The sequence below is a fragment of the Sesamum indicum genome, linkage group LG4, assembly GCF_026168435.1.
Source record: "Sesamum indicum cultivar Baizhima isolate 11 linkage group LG4, ASM2616843v1, whole genome shotgun sequence".
Taxonomy (NCBI): Eukaryota; Viridiplantae; Streptophyta; class Magnoliopsida; order Lamiales; family Pedaliaceae; genus Sesamum; species Sesamum indicum.
In genome coordinates this window covers 11,139,056-11,157,742 of record NC_142660.1, presented here as the reverse complement: position 1 = coordinate 11,157,742, position 18,687 = coordinate 11,139,056, and the positions used below count along the sequence as shown (strand labels likewise).

Sequence of the window (18,687 nt, the reverse complement as noted above, 5' to 3'; positions counted from 1 at the left end):
TAATTAAAAGAAAAAGGAAATTTGACAAATATATATGTATGAGTTGGTTAGTGGGCTGAGGAGCAATCTCTGTTTTCGAACCGGGCGGTCCGGTCCCATTCCCCTATCTCATCACTCATCACGCCTTCCCCTAACTTTTAAAAACTCAATTAGGGTTTAAGAAGGCCTGGATTTGGTGGCGGTGGGAGATGGCCAAATTCAATGTGGTTCAAAAGAGGCGGCGAGCTGCCATTGCCGATAGGAAGAGGCATGTTCACGGTGATCCCGTCACAGGGAAGCTGCACCAGAAGCCCCAACCTCTCTCCATCTCCGGCAAGCGCAAGCGCAAGCTTCTCAAAAAATGGCGCCGGGTCTGTAATCTGTATGTATACGACTCTGCATCTCTTACAACTTTATCTTGCTTAACTCGCTGTTTATGTAAAAACAGGAGCAAAAGGAGGCAGTTGAGAAAGGTTTAATAACGATGCAAGATGTGGAGATGGCGGTTGCTAATGGTATGTTGATGTTGTTGATTTCTCCATTTACGTTTTATTGTCTACTTTAGTTCAAGGTGACGTTATTTTGTTCACAATCCTGTAAAATCTAGAAATTAGAATGATCGAGCTAGACTATTCATTTTTGGTTATTGTTTCATTGTTTTGCTTTCTTATTTTACTATAATTTAATTTTTGATTTGTTGTTCTCGTGAGAATTAGTGTGCTATACATAAATTAACTGCAATGCTGAAAAGCATCTATTTTTCTGAATGAGGGTGCTAAAAGTTTAATCTTGTTATGTTTTGTTACTGATTATGATGAAAGAATCATATTAGTTTCTGTAATATGAGAATGGGTACTCATGGGAAATCTTTTTTGTTTCGTGGAATTCAGAGACTGCGCCGGATGCCAATAAAACTGCTATTAAATTTCCAATTAAGAAGAGTTCAAAGGTTAGAGTTAAGCAATTGAAGAAGAAAGGTAAGCAATCTTCTCTACATGCACATTTTTGCCTTTTTGACTGCCAATCTCGTATTCCTGATTCTCTTTGCTTAGCCTTTTTGTTTTTCATACGTTTAGAACTTGCTTGAACTTCAACTTTGTCATTCTATTACAGGTAAGAGCAAGAAAAAGTCTCAAAAACCTGTTGGAGAATTGTCAAGTGATGCCATGGTTGAGTAAGGATAACCTGCCAGCCGCCGTAGAGAATTTAACAGATTCAGAAGTAGCTATCTTGTGTTTACCTAGTTGTCTTGTCTAAGTTCCATAGCTTTTTAGAAAACCGTCATCCTTTATATGGTGTACTATGTCAATACAATTGATTTTTCATAAGTTTATACTGTTGGGCACTTGCAGTGACAGCTTTGTGTTACCCTACTCCAGGGAGAAGGAACTGTGATGATCATTATATTTCAAGTAAAATATCCGTACAATATGAATCGCTCTTTTAGAAGATGTTTTAAAGTAACCCAGTTTCATTTGGCAAATCCGGAAGTAGGATCTTCAGACTTGTTTGCTCAGGCCAACCACCTATTCAACCCAAATTGAAACTCTTTTATGTTACATTAAGCACTTTGACATTGAAGCCAATACTTGGTGCCTCTCCCTGAAGTGCGTGCTGGCGTTGCCATTGCAGTTAATCGGTAGATAGATTCTGGACCCTGGGTCATAGGCAGGGGCCTGGCGTCATGCTAAAATCATGATTTTATTCATCTCGTGGGCTCCTTCAAATAGTTTACCCCTCTCAGATGATAAGGCAAGAGAAGATTTAAGGATCAGTAACCATCATATTTATCTATGCATCTGCAGTTCAAAAATTTGCCACCAACAATATAGAGAGGACAAGGTTAACATGGTTATCCCAGGCAGGCACTTAATAATATACCGCACTTACAGGTGAAGGATAATACTATGTAACAGTAACTGAACCCACTAAAGCAAAAATAAGAAGTAGCTATAAGAACTCCACAGGCATTCCACTTGATAGACTGTTGTGATACAGAAACAAAGTCAACTACTTCCTATATAAGCCAGAACTTTGTAGTGTTCTAAAATAGTCAGCGATAATAGGAGAATCCTTAATGAGTTCCCATATCTTGGCAGAATTCTTTAACCAGTCGCGTTCGGAAACATTCCTTGAAAAAGAGGGGGCACTCATAGATAAAACCTGCAAAATGATTACATGGCAACAAGTAAACCTTGGCCCTTGATTGCACGCAAATACAAGTCTTAGGGTTAAATCACGCTGACCTGATCCCTTAACTTCCACAGCGCAGAGACATAGCTTTCATACCGTGGCCTTGACGAACCATCTTTACCCTTGGATGGAACAAGAAACAATTTCAGGTTGGTCTCTAAGTCGTTAGGAGCTTCAAGAGCCACAGCAGAAGAGTGAGCATCTTTTGATGCATCTTGGCCTTCTAATCTTACAAATGAAGAAGAACTAAAACACTGTCCAAGTGCCTTCTGCATTTGCAGAAAATTGTGTGGTGTAATGTCTTGGTCACGAAGCCTACAAGAGACAGAGCACCTATATAAGCACTTTCATGCATGTCAAAATACCACAAACAAGATTTCCTCCTACCATTTTAATTCAATTCAAACACATTTGTGATAATACTATTCTTTAACAGTGAGTCAATATGTGTAGCAATGTGAACAGAACCCGTGAAACAGGGTATCGAAAACTCCAATTATAAACAAACGAGTACATGTGCTTGCTGCCAGCTATTAAAAGTTTTTCTTGTTCATTTGCAACATTAATTCAGAAGGAAATTGGATTTGCCAAATTCACCTTGTATGCACAAAAATCGGAGCAGCAATGTATTCATCTCCGTTCTCCAGGGGTTTATTAATGTTTTCTTTATCAAAGTTCATAGTGGAACTTGGTGGATGAGAAAGTGTTACAGAAGATGGATCAGGAATGCCATGTTTCAACAAATCCACCTGCTTGAGGGCAATGATGTCACAGAATTAGAGGCTGAGAATTATATTAGTGGAGAGAAAATAAGTTAATGCATCCACATAAAACCAAAACAAAAACGTTAAGACTAGCGTGGAAAATCTGTAAAAGATGCTGGTTCACAAAATGAATTAAATATGTACCTTTGCAGTAAATTTTCAAGAAAAAAAGAATACCAGAAGCCAAAAGCTCGAGAAGGCAGTCTCCTCAAGGAGGGTTATAAATAGTCAAATAATGGAGAATGAAGCATCTGAATAACAGATAGGCAAGAAACATTAAAACTGGATATGAAATAGACAAAGAGGAACCTGCGGTTACATGCATAAATTTCTAAAACTGGGTTAAACAAAGTGCTTTAAAGTCTTAATAGCTCATAAGCATAAACTAGCTCTAAATTATTAAAAAAAGAATATATAGAATAACCAAATCTAATGAAAGACCATGGCCAAAAGAATATTTTTTGCTTAAGAACATGGCAGCAATTATAAGGGAAGATATGACTACCGTCAACATCAAACGCCACATGCTAGCATCATGAATTCCCTCGGAGACCACAATGAGAATGTTACAAACAGATGCAAGCAGAACTCCAAGCTAGAATTTTTCCTTGCATAGAAAACATTACTCCATCAAGGATTTGATATGGCTTTATTAAATGCTTAGAACCATATGACATGAAACAAATCATAACATCCCAGTTTTTTGTGTCAGAAAATACAAGCATAAGCTGGAGTTATCAGGGTTATAATTTGCCTAAGTAGTTACCTGGATACTCATCATCTCGTGAGCTAGCTCTGCAGATAAGGATTCACCGCTTATTACTGAGATTGTGGATGACCCATCAGGCCTAATCATCTCTGCTAAAACTGAAGGGCTAAATACAGGCTGCAAATCATAAATAACAGGGCAAATTTGAAACTCACGAGCAACCATATTACTTCACAATAAATAGGTCATCGAAGAACTCAAGGCACCAAAAGGAGTACGCAACCTGGGTATCAAGAAGTATGATCCTTTCGGAGGAAATCCTAGGCTCAATTCCTACAGTAAAGTGCCTAGCCATTGCCTTTGTTTCCTCCGATTCCATGCCAAAAGGAGGTAGCATTCCTGTCAAAGGATTGAAATTCAGCCATCTTTCTTATTAGATTAACAATTTGCATCCCACATCTCTCCATAATATACACTATACACTCCCTTACAGAACGACAAAAGAAACTTGGAGTTCCAAACTTCCTGAGCCAATTTTATAATGTATTCAACGTTCAGGAATGATTAATCCGTAAGCATGTAATATTAACAGCTTCCACTTTACTGCCCCTTCCAAAACAAATGGTTTCCAAAATTTTCACATTCATTCCGACGTATAACTCAATGCCAAAGCGCCAAGTTCCAAACTTGGACCATCAGAAACGACTAGATTAGAGACAGAAGACATACTATACAGGCATACCAGGTGAACTGGAATCAAACCCGTAAATTTCGTTCAGAATAGTTGACTTTCCCACTCCTGGTGGACCAATTACACCCACCACGGTGAACTCAGTGTTATCCGTTAAAAACTGCACAAAATGCAAACCCAGCAAGAGAAAATCAGCGAAAATAAAGAAAACTCATCTCTCTACCAGAGTTGGTGCATGTATGAGGGGAGAAAGAGGCCACAGACAGGTAAAAATCGATCGATCTGGAAATCCCAAGAGTCTGAAAGGAGGTTGAGAGAACCAATAGATGGAAGGCGTGAGCGGAGCGCCGTGGAATCATCGTCCGGTCCGCCGCTGCCGCCGCCTCGATTGAATTTGCTGGAGGTGACAATTCCAGGCTTTGCCAACAAGATTTTGGGAGCTGGGCTTGGGTTTGAGGAGGCGCTGCCACCACTCCCAGCCATTATTTGGAGTAGAATATTGTTTCAACGATCAACTGCGTAAAGTACTACAGTAATATATAGTGTGAGCACTCTGAGATGCAGAAAAATGAAAACACAGAGTAATATGCAGTAATTTTTTTCAAGAGTAGAAGACGAACCTTAGAGCGCAGGAAACTCTGATTCAAGTGGTGAATTAAAATTTGAAAGATATCTCTCCACTCTCCACTCTCTTGATCGAGCTAATGGTTGTGGCCCACTAAGAAAAGGACGCCCTTTATTGGGATATATCCATATAAGAGATTGATCCATTATCACATTTAGGTTTGGATCGCCATTAGATATTAGCGCAAACATATGGGCTTCTTCTATGCAGCCCATGAACGACAAATTTCAGTTGAAAATGGAGCCAAATTTCACCACCACAATCACTCCCATTCAAATCCGTCTCCTTGCTCGGAGCTTTCTTCTGTAGGAAACTCCATTAACTGAAATGGAGTCCCTAAAATCCTCGTTTCTCTATTCATCCCCGTTAAACCAACCTCCCCAAACCCATAAGCTTAAAAGACCACCAGCGCCCACAATTCTCTGCTGCCTGAAACCCGACCCGTGGACCCTCAGCTCCGGCAACCCCAAAGACCTCAACAAACCAAAACCGAAATCCAAACACGCCAAGAACCCACTCTCAGACGATAACGCCCGCCGCATAATCAAAGCCAAAGCCCAGTACTTGAGCGTGTTGAGACGAAACCAAGGCTCGCGTGTGCAGACTCCCAAGTGGATCAAACGCACTCCTGAACAGATGGTGCAGTATCTGGAAGACGATAGGAATGGGCATTTGTATGGACGCCACGTTGTCGCTGCGATTAAGCGGGTGAGGAGCACTTCAGGATTGCGCGAAGGGGAATATGATATGAGAGAAGTGATGAGTTCTTTTGTTGCGAAGCTTAATTTTAGAGAGATGTGTGTGGTTCTGAAGGAACAGAGAAGTTGGCGTCAAGTTAGAGACTTCTTTGCTTGGATGAAATTGCAGGTTGTTTTTCTTTCTTATTGTACTTAGGCTATGCCGATATCAACTGAATGCTTTTTATTGGGCATGTGATAGTTTATACTTCTGTTTGGGATACAATCCAAATATTAATTCGTAGGAGTTTGAAATTTAGCTAGTTTGGGCTCAGTCTGATGCTTGTTTTCATTTTCAAACCAAGGCATAAGCTGTTAAAATAGGATGCTTGTGAAATCGAAGCCTCGAGAAAAATGGCCCATTTCAGCTCAAACTGAGTGTCAGACAATTCGGCTTACTTGGCTTCTGTAGTTGTCCTAGATATGGTTTGCACTTACTCCCTTGCTTTTTTATTCCTTTAAGAGCCAGGTGGAATGAAGTTCTCACTAGGATCATAGCTTCTTGCCTTTTCCTTTCTTTGTTACTTATTTTGGTTCTGCCTTGATCTGACATTGAAATGAATATCAGACATTGATCAGGACTCCATGATCTTTTAACCCTTCTGCATTAGTGAATTTGTGGACTGGGAAAGACCAAAGTGTATGTGTCGCACATAAGTTTTTGCTTTTCACCTTGGCACATGTTTGCTTTTTGTTCATTGTGCAAGAATATATTCTAGAGATACTGCCTTAGATGCAAAGGGCTGCTCTGTTTCAAAGATTGTTTTAGCTATCGGCTTGACCTACACAATCTTTTTTCATATATATTAGATATTAATTTGGTATAATGTAGATTTATGCCATAACAGTTAAGCTATCGGCCAAGTGTTATAGTCTACACAATTGTTCTCCGTGCATATGGCCAAGTTGGAAAAATTAAGCTCGCTGAAGAGACTTTCTTGGAGATGCTTGAAGCAGGATGTGAACCTGATGAGGTTGCTTGTGGAACCATGCTGTGTTTGTATGCCAGATGGGGCCGGCATAAGGCAATGCTTTCATTTTATTCTGCTATACAGGAGAGAGGCATAATGCCTTCAGCTTCTGTTTTCAATTTCATGCTATCATCTTTGCAGAAGGAATCACTTCATAGTGATGTTATATATGTCTGGAGGCAGATGGTTGATAAAGGGGTGGCTCCAAATAATTTTACTTACACAGTTGTCATTAGCTCATTTGTTAAAGGAGGGATGGGTGAGGAAGCTTTGAAGACATTTAATGAGATGAAGAATTTGGGTTTTGTGCCTGAAGAGTCGACTTATAGCCTTCTGATCAATTTGAGATCCAAACATGGGGACAAAGATGAAGCCATTCATCTCTATGAAGATATGAGATTGCTCGGAATAGTGCCTAGCAATTTTACGTGCGCGTCACTCCTGGCATTATACTACAGAACTGCAGATTATTCGAAAGCCTGTTCACTTTTCACTGAAATGGAGAGGTACGGTGTTATTGCAGATGAAGTAATTTATGGCCTACTGATCCGTATATATAGTAAATTGGGTCTTTATGAGGATGCACAAAAGACCTTTCTAGAAATTGAGAGGTCAGGCCAACTTAGTGATGGAAAGACATATACAACAATGGCACAAGTCCATCTCAATTTTGGGAATTTTGAGAAAGCTTTGGATATAATGGAACAAATGAAAACAAATAACATTTCATACTCAAGATTTTCCTACATTGTACTGTTGAAGTGCTATATAGTGAAGGGGGACCTTGCATCTGCAGAAGTTGCATACGAGGCTCTATCTAAGGCTGGACTTCCTGATGCCAGTTCTTGTAAAGATATGCTCAATTTGTATATGACAAATGGGTTGTATGAGAAGGCAAAATCTTTTATTGCCCAGATCAGGAAAGATCAAATTGAGCTGAATGAGGAGATTTTCATGACAGTCATGAAGGTCTATTGCAAGGAAGGCATGCTAAGGGAAGTAGAAGAACTAATAGAGGAGTTGAGTGTAAATAAAAAATTTGAGGGAGTTCCATTTGTTCAGACATTTTTCATGACTATGAACGGACAATGTAGCAGATTGCAAGAATATGAGAACTGGTTTGAGTCCTTGGACCAATCTGGAGCTGTGGCAGTTGAGCTAATGCTGACACTTTGTTTGGCAACTCGAAACGAAACAAAGATGAAAGAGAAACTTGAATTGTTGCTTAAAACCAAAATCGGCAAGTCAGTAGGCAACCGAATGATTAGCAAATTTGCCAAAGAGGGTAAGGATTTTCTCGTATCATATACTTAGTTTCATATTGAAAGTAGAATCATCCATTTGCTTATCACAATTTTGATCTGGGATTCTGTCAAGAGCCAATGTAATATCTTTGCAGGTGACGTGCTGACTACTGAATATCTTTATGAAGTAATGATGAGACTTGGTTGTGGACTAGAGGATGCTGCTAGGGCATCTATGATTACCCTATATGGGAAACAAAAGAAGCTTAAACAAGCTCGGGATGTCTTCACTGCAGTGGCTGCTTGGGCTACTGATGGGAGCGTCTTATATAGTTCGATGATTGATGCCTATATCACATGTGGTAGAGAAGAGGATGCATGCATGTTTTATAGAGAGCAGACTAAGAAAGGACACAGGTTGGGTCCTGTTGCTGTCAGCATGCTTGTGAAAGCTCTGACGGACTGTGGTAAGAGATGTTAAGTTTCCAGTGTTTCTGAATAGGTGGGACCTTTTCGTCTATTAAGGATACTTGGCCGTCTCTGTTGCAGGCTATGATAAACTTCCATTCCGACCATTCTACTCTTCAATCAACTCATGTCATTTGTAGATATAGCATACTACTAGTTGCTTATTGTTGAACCAAGTGCCTATTATTGTATGACTAGCTACGATAATCAGAACACTCACCACTTTTAAACCTTCAAAACAACCCAAGTCCTTCTTTATGACTATTTATCGGCCTCAACTTTTGGACCCCACTGCGGGGGCAGTTCTGGACATACTCAAGCTACATTGATTTCTTCTAAAATTCGAGTGTGTTTTATTCCATCCCTTTTCAACCTTATCAGTTAATGCAGGACCACAGCTGGAGAAAAGGCCTTGTTCGTTGCGAAGTTTGTTTTGTAAATTGATATTAGTTCCTGTAAATTGTTCTGGAATCTATGCCCTTTTTTTTGAGTTTTAAGTCTTCATATTGGATAAAAGAAAGTTCTTCCCTATGAAAGAATTCTAATAGGTTTTGTCTGGATCATATGAAACTTAGGTTGGATGTTTAGATAGTGAAGTGCTGAAGTCTTCCAAGCGTTTCTCGGTAGTTTTAACACTACTTGAGAATTTAAGATTAAATTCAAGGCTTTGTCCAAGTGAAGAATTGGCTTTAGGGTGGTTTAAAATGATAATTTTACTTGAATATTTGTTGCAATCATTTGCAGGTAAATATTCTGAAGCAGAGGAAGTCATTCACAATAGTTTCCATGAAAATTTTGAGCTTGATACTGTGACATACAACACTTACATAAAGGCAATGTTAGAAGCAGGTTGATATTGCCTCTCTTCTTAGTCATAGAAATTTATAGGCCATATATGATCTGGGGAATATACTGACATTTGAGTGGCCCAGGCAAACTTCGTTCTGCTGTCGGCATATATGAGCGCATGGTTTCCTTGAATGTTTCCCCATCGATTCAGACATATAACACCATGATCAGGTCAGACATTAATTTTGATTTCGAGGCAAATTTAAACTAATTGTGAAAAGAGAGATCTTTTGCATATCAATTTGATTACAATTCAATGTAGTGTTTATGGGCGAGGCCGAAACCTGGATAAAGCGGTGGAGATGTTTAACATGGCTCAGAGCACAGGGGCGTTGGATGAGAAGACATACACTAATATGATTTGTCACTATGGAAAAGCTGGTGAACTTTCTCTCTCAATAGCGATTCGTTCAGCCTGTTCAAACGCATGAATAAATTTAATGTTCTAGGGCCGTACTTAAGGGTCACTGGGACCTTATAAGTTGATTTATGGTGATATATTAAAATGGGTTGGAAATCTTTCTCTAGAGATCTGATTTTGTAACAGAATTTGTTGACAATCAGCACTTCTATCAGATTTTAGATTCTACATGCAGAAAAGAACAAGAAGTTTATAAAGACCTCACCACAACCAAATTAAGAACCAAACAAGATTGTAAAGAGCAAATGAACTGTCTCCGAGTAGTGATGCTATTCGCAGTGTAGACTGGTGGTTCAATTTTTTGCTCTACTATGCTTGATTTATTATATTTGGCTTTGCAGGCAAAGTTCGTGAAGCATCAGCCCTATTCAGTAAAATGCAGGAAGTAGGGATAAAACCTGGGCTGGTAGGTTAATGGAGACTACCAAATGAACACATGTCTGTGCATGATATTCTTCATTTGAGGTGTCGCTTTCCTGCAAAGCAAAGGGTGCTGAGTGCACCATATGTCACATGCTAATGTTTGACAAAGTGGGATAAAAATAGCTTGTACCAACTGACCATCATATACAAAATATAAGATACATTTTGGAGGAATTAGATATAAGCAGAAGAGTAGATAATAAAAACATGAAGCCTAACATCTCTTTTACATAATATGATGCTCAATGTATGCGTGCCAGAGATTTAGTTTTTGATACTTGGTTTTTGTTGTCACAATGTGCAGGTGAGCTACAACATCATGATCAATGTATTTGCTGGTGGTGGACTCTACCATGAAGCAGAAAAACTTGTGCAAAGCATGCAAAAGAATGGTTACTCACCTGATTCTCTTACCTACCTTGCCATTATTCGAGCCTATACTGGGAGCTCGAGATATTCTGAGGCAGAAAAGATGATAATGTTAATGCAGAAGGAAGGAATCTCAGAGACATGTGCTCATTTTAACCTCTTACTCTTAGCTTTTACAAAAGCAGGATTAATGGGGGAGGCCAATAGAATATACAGAGAAATATGGTCAGCTGGATTAGATCCTGATGTTGAATCCAAGCGAATAATGGTTAGAGGTTATATGGATATTGGGGATGTGGAAGGAGGAGTCTCCTTCTTTGAAAGAGAGTGCTGTGGGGTGAGGGAGGACAGGTTTATTTTGAGTGCGGCTGTTCACCTGTACAAATCAGGCGGCAAGGAAGTGGAGGCGGAAGAGCTTTTAAATTCGATCAAGAAATTGGGAGTTGTGTTCTTGAGAAATCTTAAAGTTGGATCAAGGGGAAAAAACACTTGTTGATATATTATATATTTTGGAGAAGTGGTATTCTACTACTGTACAAGAATGATGTGATGTGTGATGCGATTCTTGGAAGCAGAAACTCAGGTTGTGGATTGTTACATGCTCAAATACGATAATGATTTCTCAACACAACATTGAAACTAATAATTTCCTCAAAATTGATTTTAGGTTTTGAGAAATTGTTAGTTGTCCGACTCCAACTGCAACACCACCTTTCTATTCTTTTCTTAACAAAGGAACTGCATAATTTACCTTTGCTATTCTCTACTGTTTGCTCCTCTCTCTCTCATCAGAGATTCTACTCTGTCTACACCTTCCCCTCTTTAGCAATGGCCACATTCGCGCGAACAAATCCACTAACAATCGCCACTCACCTCATCAAATTACTAACTCGATCTTCCGATTCTCGAAGCCTCAGCGGCATCGTTAGCACTGACCTCATCACTTCTCATACCCAAAAATGGATGCAGGTATTTCATTATTTATCTCCACTGCAAGATATCCCATCTCCTAACCTAAAATTTTCAATTGTTTAACTATAGTACAACTATTATATAATGGGTTTGCCTTCCTTGTCGTTGTTCCAACTATGGAGCATACTAGGACAATTGAGATAATCATGCGGAAGGAATCAGGAAAATAACCCTATAACTTTGAGAGGTGAGGTCCTCTGTTGATTAGGAAAGTCACAAACAAGACAGACTATACTGACTGGTGAAACAGTTACGAAATTGTGAAGTGAGAGAAATCAGAGGTGTTGTGGCTATCAGCAAGCGTTTGAAGTTCCAAGAAACGAAAAATGCATCACCAATGAAAATGCAAATTCTACTATTTGAATTCGCAAACCGTGGAAAGCAAAAAATTGCTACGATGCTCCAGTAATAGCAAGTCTGGAACAGTGCCCTCTTTGAAAGCCATGGAGACCATTCCTGCAACCATCCTATAATATTCATGAGATTATTCATATTATATCATATTGACATTTATGTTTCTTGTTACCTATATGTTTCTCATTTCTGTGACCTTCTTAGATGCAAATATGTGTAAGGCATACGATTCAATTGTTGCTTTGTCTTTTGTTTGTTTCCTTCGTTATAGAACTTAATTAATGTCCTCATTTCTTTTTTGAAGATACTGGAGAGAACAAAACGTTTCATTGACTGCCCAGCTTTTCTTAGATTAATTTGGTTAACTTGAGGAGTCAATGAAGTACCAGGCCAATTAATTTGAATCATAGTCAGCTGTTTGTTAGTCTATAAGAGAAGTAATATTAACCTACGCTGTGTCTGGTCTGGCATGGAAAAATAGGTATATGCCTCTCTGAATATATGACTGACCATAATTTCAACTCAGTATGTTATCTTAGTTGCAACCATCTCTCAGGCATATGGTACTGAGACCCAGTTCTAGTGTTTATGCCTTCCTAATTGAAGTTCTTTTGAGGTGTACATATTGTCTCGTGATTTTTAATAATTCGGCTTGAGTTCTTTCATGACAGCACAAATTGTTTTCTAGTTGATGAACCATACCTATCTGCTCTGGATGTGGTGAAGCTCATCTATTATGCAGTCCTGCTTCTCTTCTTGTGGTTAATGCCTAAACTGTCATTCTAATTATTCCTCCGTGCATGTATAGGATACAAGTACAAAGTCCCCTATGGAGTTGATCAATGAAGTTCCACCTATCAAGGTAGAGGGCCGGATCTTTGCCTGTGAAGGAGGTTAGTTGAATGTGTTCTTACCAGATTCTTTTGATTTGATGGAAAGATACACCGCATAATATATCGTCAAGTACTGGTACATAATTCCGGCACTGAATTCAGCACCAACTCCAGCTGCAGCATTTGCTAGAATGTCTATTGAACTCAATTTAGAAGCTGTATTGCCACATCCATTCCCTGTTTCATAACGGTTCCCCTCTGCTTGCAGATAATAATCCTGCATTGGGGCACCCAATTGAGCTCATATGCCTTGATAAGGAGGACCCCGCTGTCTGCAAGTATTGTGGTTTGCGCTATGTGCAAGACCATCATCATTAGGTGTTGGATGAAAAGAATGGCCGTTTGGTTTTAAGCTGTAACTTTCTTACAATATACTGCAGTTTGTCTCCTTAAAATAAGGTTCATTCATATATTCTGAAAGGAAGTTGCTTGATCCGCATATAGTGGTGTCATCTATAACCATATACACTAGGCAATCTTTCAATAGACTGTCTTGAGCTGCATTTCATAGAAAGATGTAATGTTGATACTTATCTAATCTTAATTCACTTGAAAAGAGTTACTAGAGGAAATCAGTAGAACAAATAAAACGCCACTATTTCAATGTAAACTACTAATAAACATCATTGATATGGAAACTAACCAAAACCCCCTCACTCATTAGGGAAAAATATTACATGTTTTCCAGAAAGAAAAAATCTGGGCATGTAAAGGCTTGTTGGAACTTGCCCATTTGTTTAATTCATTCAGGTAAAGAATCTGTGAAGTCCTGATATCAGACTTCATTAAGAACCTTCCCCTTCAGATTCAGCAAGTTTCTTTCTTTGCTGATGCTCTGCAACTTTATAATCTACCACTTCTCGGAACAGAGTTGGATCTAGCACACAATTCTCGCTACCATATACTGCAGCTTGAACGCTTGCCATTAGCTTTGCTATCTCTCTTCCAGAAAATCCCTCAGTCTTTGCTGCAGCTTCCTTAATAATATCATCAGTCAAACCCCTGATCTCTATCTTCTTCTGCTGCTTCTGAAACAAATGTGAAAAAATGCCTGGTTTTCTTGCTCCAGCTTGTGCTATGTACTTGTCCAGATAAAGTTTCAGCAGCTTGAAGCGTTCATCTTCACCAGGCAAAGGAAATTCGAGAACTTCATCAATTCGATCCGCCACAGCTGAATCAAGATCTCCAGGTCGGTTTGTAGCAAGAGCAAGAACTATATCCTTGGACTGATCACCCGTGCGAAATAGCAGTGCATTGAGTGCACTTCTTTGCGCTTCACTCATATACGTTTTATTCCGCCTGTAATATAGAGTATGAAGATGTAACTTAGTAAATAAGATATTCATCCATAGGAACCTCTGTACAAGCAGGGCAAACTCCTCGAATTCTTCAGACAAATAATTAATCTTTTGGGTAGGTGAAAAGGAAGATAGATATCCATGTGTTCTTCTCGGAGTCAGGGTAAGATATTTAATGAGTTACAGATTCAGATAACAGCTCATTTATCACAATTTGAGTCAAGTAAGAACATTTGCCAAATTATTCATCAAAATGAAAAGAACGTTGGCCATACAGTGTCTGGTCCGCAAAGATAGCTGTATTGAATTCTGCTGTTCTATTTTGCAGGATAAATGAAGGTAAGTGCATAGAGCATATGAAAGTTTTTCAGGGAAATTTACTTACTCGCACAAGAATGCATCTGCTTCATCAATGAAAAGCAACAAACCCTTGTTGGACTTCTTAGCCCAATCAAACAATTGGTGTATCTTTGTAACAGCCTGAGAGCCCAGTGGTGCAACGTCTCCTCCTGTCATCAGTGCATAATCAAGGCCCTATAAGCAAACAGATGATATGAGATGTTCACATGGTCAGAACCCCAGGACCCTTCAAATATCAATTCTCACAGATTTGCAAGAATAACTTCCAACAACATTGTTGGATTTCCTGAATACTTCCCTCTTGGTTAATTATGAGCAATTTAATGCGTGCGATCCGAAAATTTTAACCAACTGTCAAATACTAGTTGCACAAGGAGGGGTCATGATATCTTACAGATTTTCGGGCAAGCTCCCTAGCAGCCATCGTTTTCCCCGTCCCTGGTGGCCCATAGAAAAGCATGTTTCTAAATGGTGCCTGATGAGCTTTTGTATTTGCAGTTGCATTAGCTAACTGTTCGATCCGTTTCTGAAGGGAAGGGTGTAAAATAACATCACCAAACCCATTTTGCGAGCCAGAACTTCTATTTACAGAACGTGAGACAGTGTTCATGGCACGTGAAAACAAGCCAGACCATGGGTATTTCCCTCGGGAAGATTCTCTGATGAGAGATGGTTGTCCTAAAATGCGGTCCACGTAACCCCAAATTACCCTAGCACCTTCTCTGAAATCCAAAAGGAACATTTGCATTAGGTGATACTAGTACTGAATATAGTAATAGCCATCACTTCAAATCAAGGTCAATACAAGTTTTGTAGCAGACTCGCTCTAAGGCTCAAGGGCTCGAGGACAGAGATATAACTTGCTAGCATATCATGGACATGGATGGCCCATTTAAATTAACTAAGATTGTGTACAAATCATCAACATGCTAAAATAAGTCTATGTGCCCGCACCTTGTAGTGTAGACCCCTGCTGCAAGTGCTGTTATGCCTCCCACTGCTATAACCAACTTATTTTGATCAGTTAAAATTGCTCGCAGTCCCCCTGCATATGACGGAACAGTTAAAATTTCAATAGAGTATAATGATTGGCCGCTCTGATGTATTTGCATATATGTAGAACCAACCAATTCTAGGCCTATAATTTTCAACAGATATTGGTAGTGTATATGAATTGAGGACAAATTATATCATGATTGTAACACTAAAACACTAAAAGACAATCCTTTATATCAGCAGAATAACCATACTCAAAAATCTTTATGAAATTAAGTCTATTTAGAAACTTGGCGAGATGAATAGAACATGACGGATGGAACAAAGGTCCATAGCAAACAAAAAGAATTCTCTGATATAACTGCTAAACTTGCAGATCACATTACAGCATTTGAACAGATGAACAGATAAAGTTGTTTTTCAAAAGAGAAATATTTGAGGAAAAAAACCTCCAATGTGATCAAAAGTTGTATTAATTGCAGCAACCCATTTCTCCCGCTCTGCATTTGCACGTTCAACTAGCATCCGTCTATTAACATCCTCAGCAAGCTTGGCTTCATGGGCTCTTCCCTCTGCTTCAGCCAGAGCCCTCACCCTGATAGTTTCACGTTCTATCTCAGCCTTCTCTCTTTCAGTTTGGCGACGTTGTGCTTGAATTTGTTCCTCAGTTGCTCGTCTAGCAGCCTCTTGCCTCATAGATGATTCCTCTTGCATTTTGACGAGCTCTTGATTTCTTGCTCTTTGATGTTCATTCTCTGCCTGCAAGAACTCAAGATTATACTTGCTATAATGCTAGAACTCCTGATGCACACCATATGCTTTAAAAGAATCACCTACCTGCATCCTTTTCCTTGCCAATTCATCTTCATACCGAGCCATCTGGGATTTTATTTGTGCCTGTTGCTGAGCAAGCTTTTTCTGTTCGTCATATATCACCCTCTGTTTCTCCTGCCAAATCCAAAACACCACTTTTGCATTGCTTGATATGGAAGAGAAAGGCATACTATTTGTACATGCGCAAACGATGTCATCTTTAACGAGGGTCTAGTCGGTTTAGGAGAACTCTCAATGTCTGTAAATCTTAGAATTGGGGAAAGGATTAGACCAACGTTTTTTAATGCCTCATCAAATCACATATAGTTTGGTAACAGATGTTACTTGGGATTTTCAGAAGCTAAAATAGTAAATGTACACCCAGCTACACCATTTCACGTAGATTGTTTGCTATCTAAATTCATTTCTGTTCATAAATCAAGAAACACAGCTTACATTAAACAGGAACTACCCAAATATCCATCAGCATATTCATCTCCAAACACTAACAACACAGATAATAACATCACAATCAAGGAGTACGCTTTGTAACAATGGTATGTTTCTTGATGCTAGCACCGGGGACCAGCCAACAAAGTTAGTGAGAGTGTTAGTGATTAGACCGAATGCCTTATTCCTGTTCTATAACAGTTTAGATTGAGAGAAGGCGAACAACAACAATCCAGCATCACATATAATATCTTAAAATTGAAAATCAAGTGCCGGGAGGTACAGGAGCTTTTCAAAGAGAGCCGAGCATAACAAAAACAATGATCTCGTAAAAGAAGGTGGACAATCACTCAACTACACCGGAGTTATGAACGGAGTTATGAATATGTGTTCATACTCCTACATCTACTAAATTTATTGAAACAACCAGCATCAGTCAGAACACTGAACATGGCGTGGGAAGAAAAGCTTACAGTTTCAGCTTGAGCTTGCAATGCCTTGAACTCCGCTGCTTTTGAGGTTAATTCTTGCTGCCTTGTTTCTTCTTGCTTTTTCATCACTTCAAATACCTAGAAGAAAAATGCTCCTCTAATAAATATACAGTGTGGAGATACCAAAAGAAAATTGACATGTAAACAAGAAACAAAATAGATAAACCCGAATTTCTCCACGACAAAAGAATAATGTCCCGCAATAATAACATCATCTCCATCAATCCACATATTTCCACCACAAAAATGTAAAATTTCTCTCGATAACCGGTATAATTATCCACAAACCACATGTAGCTAAACTTGGGAAGAATGGACAAAACATGCCCAAGACACATCAAGATTCAATTGTCAAGGGAAAACCAGGGATTCAAGATACAATAATACTAAAAACAACCCGTGTTTGTCAAAACCTTTTTAGCATGTGAAGAGCTACTAATCTCTCTCAAGGCCTTGGCACCCCTCTCCAATGCCTCGGGGTCGAACCCAGCAGAAGTCGTCCTGGGGTTATCATTACGCACCCGTGCCAATCCTGTTTCTGCCGGCTGAGCTGGGGGCTTAGCGGCCTCGGGGACAGGCTGCGGAATCTTGGAAGCCGCGGTGGACGAATTAGAGAATGGCGCAAAATTAAATGGGCCTTCTGCATAAGCATGATCGACACCAAAAGCTGCATAAGCTACAGCTGCTAAAATCCCGGATGCACAATTTTTAGCCATTTTTGTGAAATGAATCCAGTGAAGGGGGTGGATGAATAAGTGTTTGAAAGAATTCAGAAAAGGGAGTTCTGGTTAGGCGCCATTGGAAACGAAGGGAGGTTCGTGGAGCACAAGTTTCAGGGTTTATGTAGGGTTTGTGATGATTATTAAGGAAATGGCGGTTTTGGTTTTTTCTTTTTCTCTCTTTTTTTTTTTTAGGATCATACCCTTTCTTTATTTAATAAAAAGAGTCAAATTTATAACGAAAAGTACTAGCTCCCTAATATTATCTAAAAAATTATAAACAATGAGTACTACTTTCATATTTAGCGATCAAGAAAGCGTAATTGAGGAATCCTGCTCCCTTTGAAACAGGTGGTCAAGACCTCTAGATAGAGCTTCAATTGCAATGATGAAGAGAGCTGGGGCGAGGGGGTTGCCCTGTCTAAGTCCTCGAGTGGAGTTAAAAAATCCAATTGGTTCACAGTGAACCAACAATTCTCAATGGCATTTTTGATGAGTTGGAGGAATTTATAGTTGAAGCCCATTTTTCTGAGGATTGAATGTAGAAACTGTCAGTTGACTCTGTCATATACTTTAGACATGTCCAATTTAATAATGAGGTTATCTTTGTTGTGTCTCATACCTAGGTGATGAACCATTTCTTGTACCAATAGGATATTATCTGCAACGAGACTTCTTGGAAGAAACCCGCTCTGAGATGGAGAGACAAGATTGGTTAGGAATTGGTGCCAATTTTCTGTAGATAAGCTTGGGGAAGATCTTGTTGCTGACGTTGCATAGAGATATAGGCCTAAAGTCCGTCTAAGAAATAGGGGCCTCAATTTTGGGAATAAGAATTATAGTAGTAGCAGTGAAACTCCTGGGGAGTGGAGTTCAACTGAAAAAATCCTTGGTGGCC

General features: G+C 39.3%; 5 protein-coding genes across 8 annotated transcripts; 3 read left to right on the top strand and 2 right to left on the bottom strand.

Moving 5' to 3' along the window:
* The first annotated feature begins 62 nt into the window (after nucleotides 1-62).
* On the top strand, nucleotides 63-1,336 carry LOC105160221 (uncharacterized). Its single transcript, XM_011077499.3, has 4 exons — nucleotides 63-350; nucleotides 428-494; nucleotides 870-956; nucleotides 1,093-1,336. Exons 1-4 carry the CDS (start codon nucleotides 189-191, stop codon nucleotides 1,155-1,157), a joined length of 381 nt encoding a protein of 126 aa, XP_011075801.1. The 5' UTR covers nucleotides 63-188; the 3' UTR covers nucleotides 1,158-1,336.
* A 572-nt stretch (nucleotides 1,337-1,908) lies between these two features.
* Nucleotides 1,909-5,097, bottom strand: LOC105160218 (uncharacterized). 2 transcript variants are annotated; one of them, XM_020693195.2, is made up of 9 exons: nucleotides 4,957-5,097; nucleotides 4,601-4,863; nucleotides 4,388-4,496; nucleotides 3,929-4,044; nucleotides 3,703-3,822; nucleotides 3,442-3,531; nucleotides 2,770-2,921; nucleotides 2,226-2,487; nucleotides 1,909-2,142 (listed from the first exon to the last, which is right to left on the bottom strand). In XM_020693195.2, exons 2-9 carry the CDS (start codon nucleotides 4,817-4,819, stop codon nucleotides 1,990-1,992), a joined length of 1,221 nt encoding a protein of 406 aa, XP_020548854.2. In that variant the 5' UTR covers nucleotides 4,820-4,863; nucleotides 4,957-5,097; the 3' UTR covers nucleotides 1,909-1,989. The 2 variants fall into 2 exon arrangements, with proteins under 2 accessions (XP_020548854.2, XP_020548855.2); XM_020693196.2 differs by lacking the exon at nucleotides 3,442-3,531.
* Nucleotides 5,098-5,288: 191 nt separating this feature from the next.
* On the top strand, nucleotides 5,289-11,021 carry EMB976 (Tetratricopeptide repeat (TPR)-like superfamily protein). Of its 3 annotated transcripts, none has more exons than XM_011077497.3 (8): nucleotides 5,289-5,828; nucleotides 6,547-7,954; nucleotides 8,069-8,380; nucleotides 9,126-9,230; nucleotides 9,314-9,401; nucleotides 9,493-9,611; nucleotides 9,993-10,057; nucleotides 10,379-11,021. In XM_011077497.3, exons 1-8 carry the CDS (start codon nucleotides 5,289-5,291, stop codon nucleotides 10,937-10,939), a joined length of 3,198 nt encoding a protein of 1,065 aa, XP_011075799.1. In that variant the 3' UTR covers nucleotides 10,940-11,021. The 3 variants fall into 3 exon arrangements, with proteins under 3 accessions (XP_011075799.1, XP_020548852.1, XP_088735674.1); XM_088879548.1 differs by having other exon boundaries at nucleotides 5,688-5,828; nucleotides 6,531-7,954; XM_020693193.2 differs by lacking the exon at nucleotides 9,993-10,057 and having other exon boundaries at nucleotides 10,379-10,564.
* Nucleotides 11,022-11,058: 37 nt separating this feature from the next.
* Nucleotides 11,059-13,101, top strand: LOC105160220 (NADH dehydrogenase [ubiquinone] iron-sulfur protein 6, mitochondrial). Its single transcript, XM_011077498.3, has 3 exons — nucleotides 11,059-11,412; nucleotides 12,578-12,662; nucleotides 12,871-13,101. Exons 1-3 carry the CDS (start codon nucleotides 11,272-11,274, stop codon nucleotides 12,978-12,980), a joined length of 336 nt encoding a protein of 111 aa, XP_011075800.1. The 5' UTR covers nucleotides 11,059-11,271; the 3' UTR covers nucleotides 12,981-13,101.
* Nucleotides 13,102-13,185: 84 nt separating this feature from the next.
* On the bottom strand, nucleotides 13,186-17,938 carry LOC105160217 (uncharacterized). The gene is made up of 8 exons (XM_011077494.3): nucleotides 17,484-17,938; nucleotides 17,053-17,148; nucleotides 16,154-16,264; nucleotides 15,766-16,075; nucleotides 15,275-15,365; nucleotides 14,715-15,042; nucleotides 14,346-14,494; nucleotides 13,186-13,961 (listed from the first exon to the last, which is right to left on the bottom strand). The coding sequence occupies exons 1-8, from the start codon at nucleotides 17,784-17,786 to the stop codon at nucleotides 13,448-13,450; spliced, it is 1,902 nt and encodes a 633-aa protein (XP_011075796.1). The 5' UTR covers nucleotides 17,787-17,938; the 3' UTR covers nucleotides 13,186-13,447.
* Nucleotides 17,939-18,687: the final 749 nt, after the last annotated feature.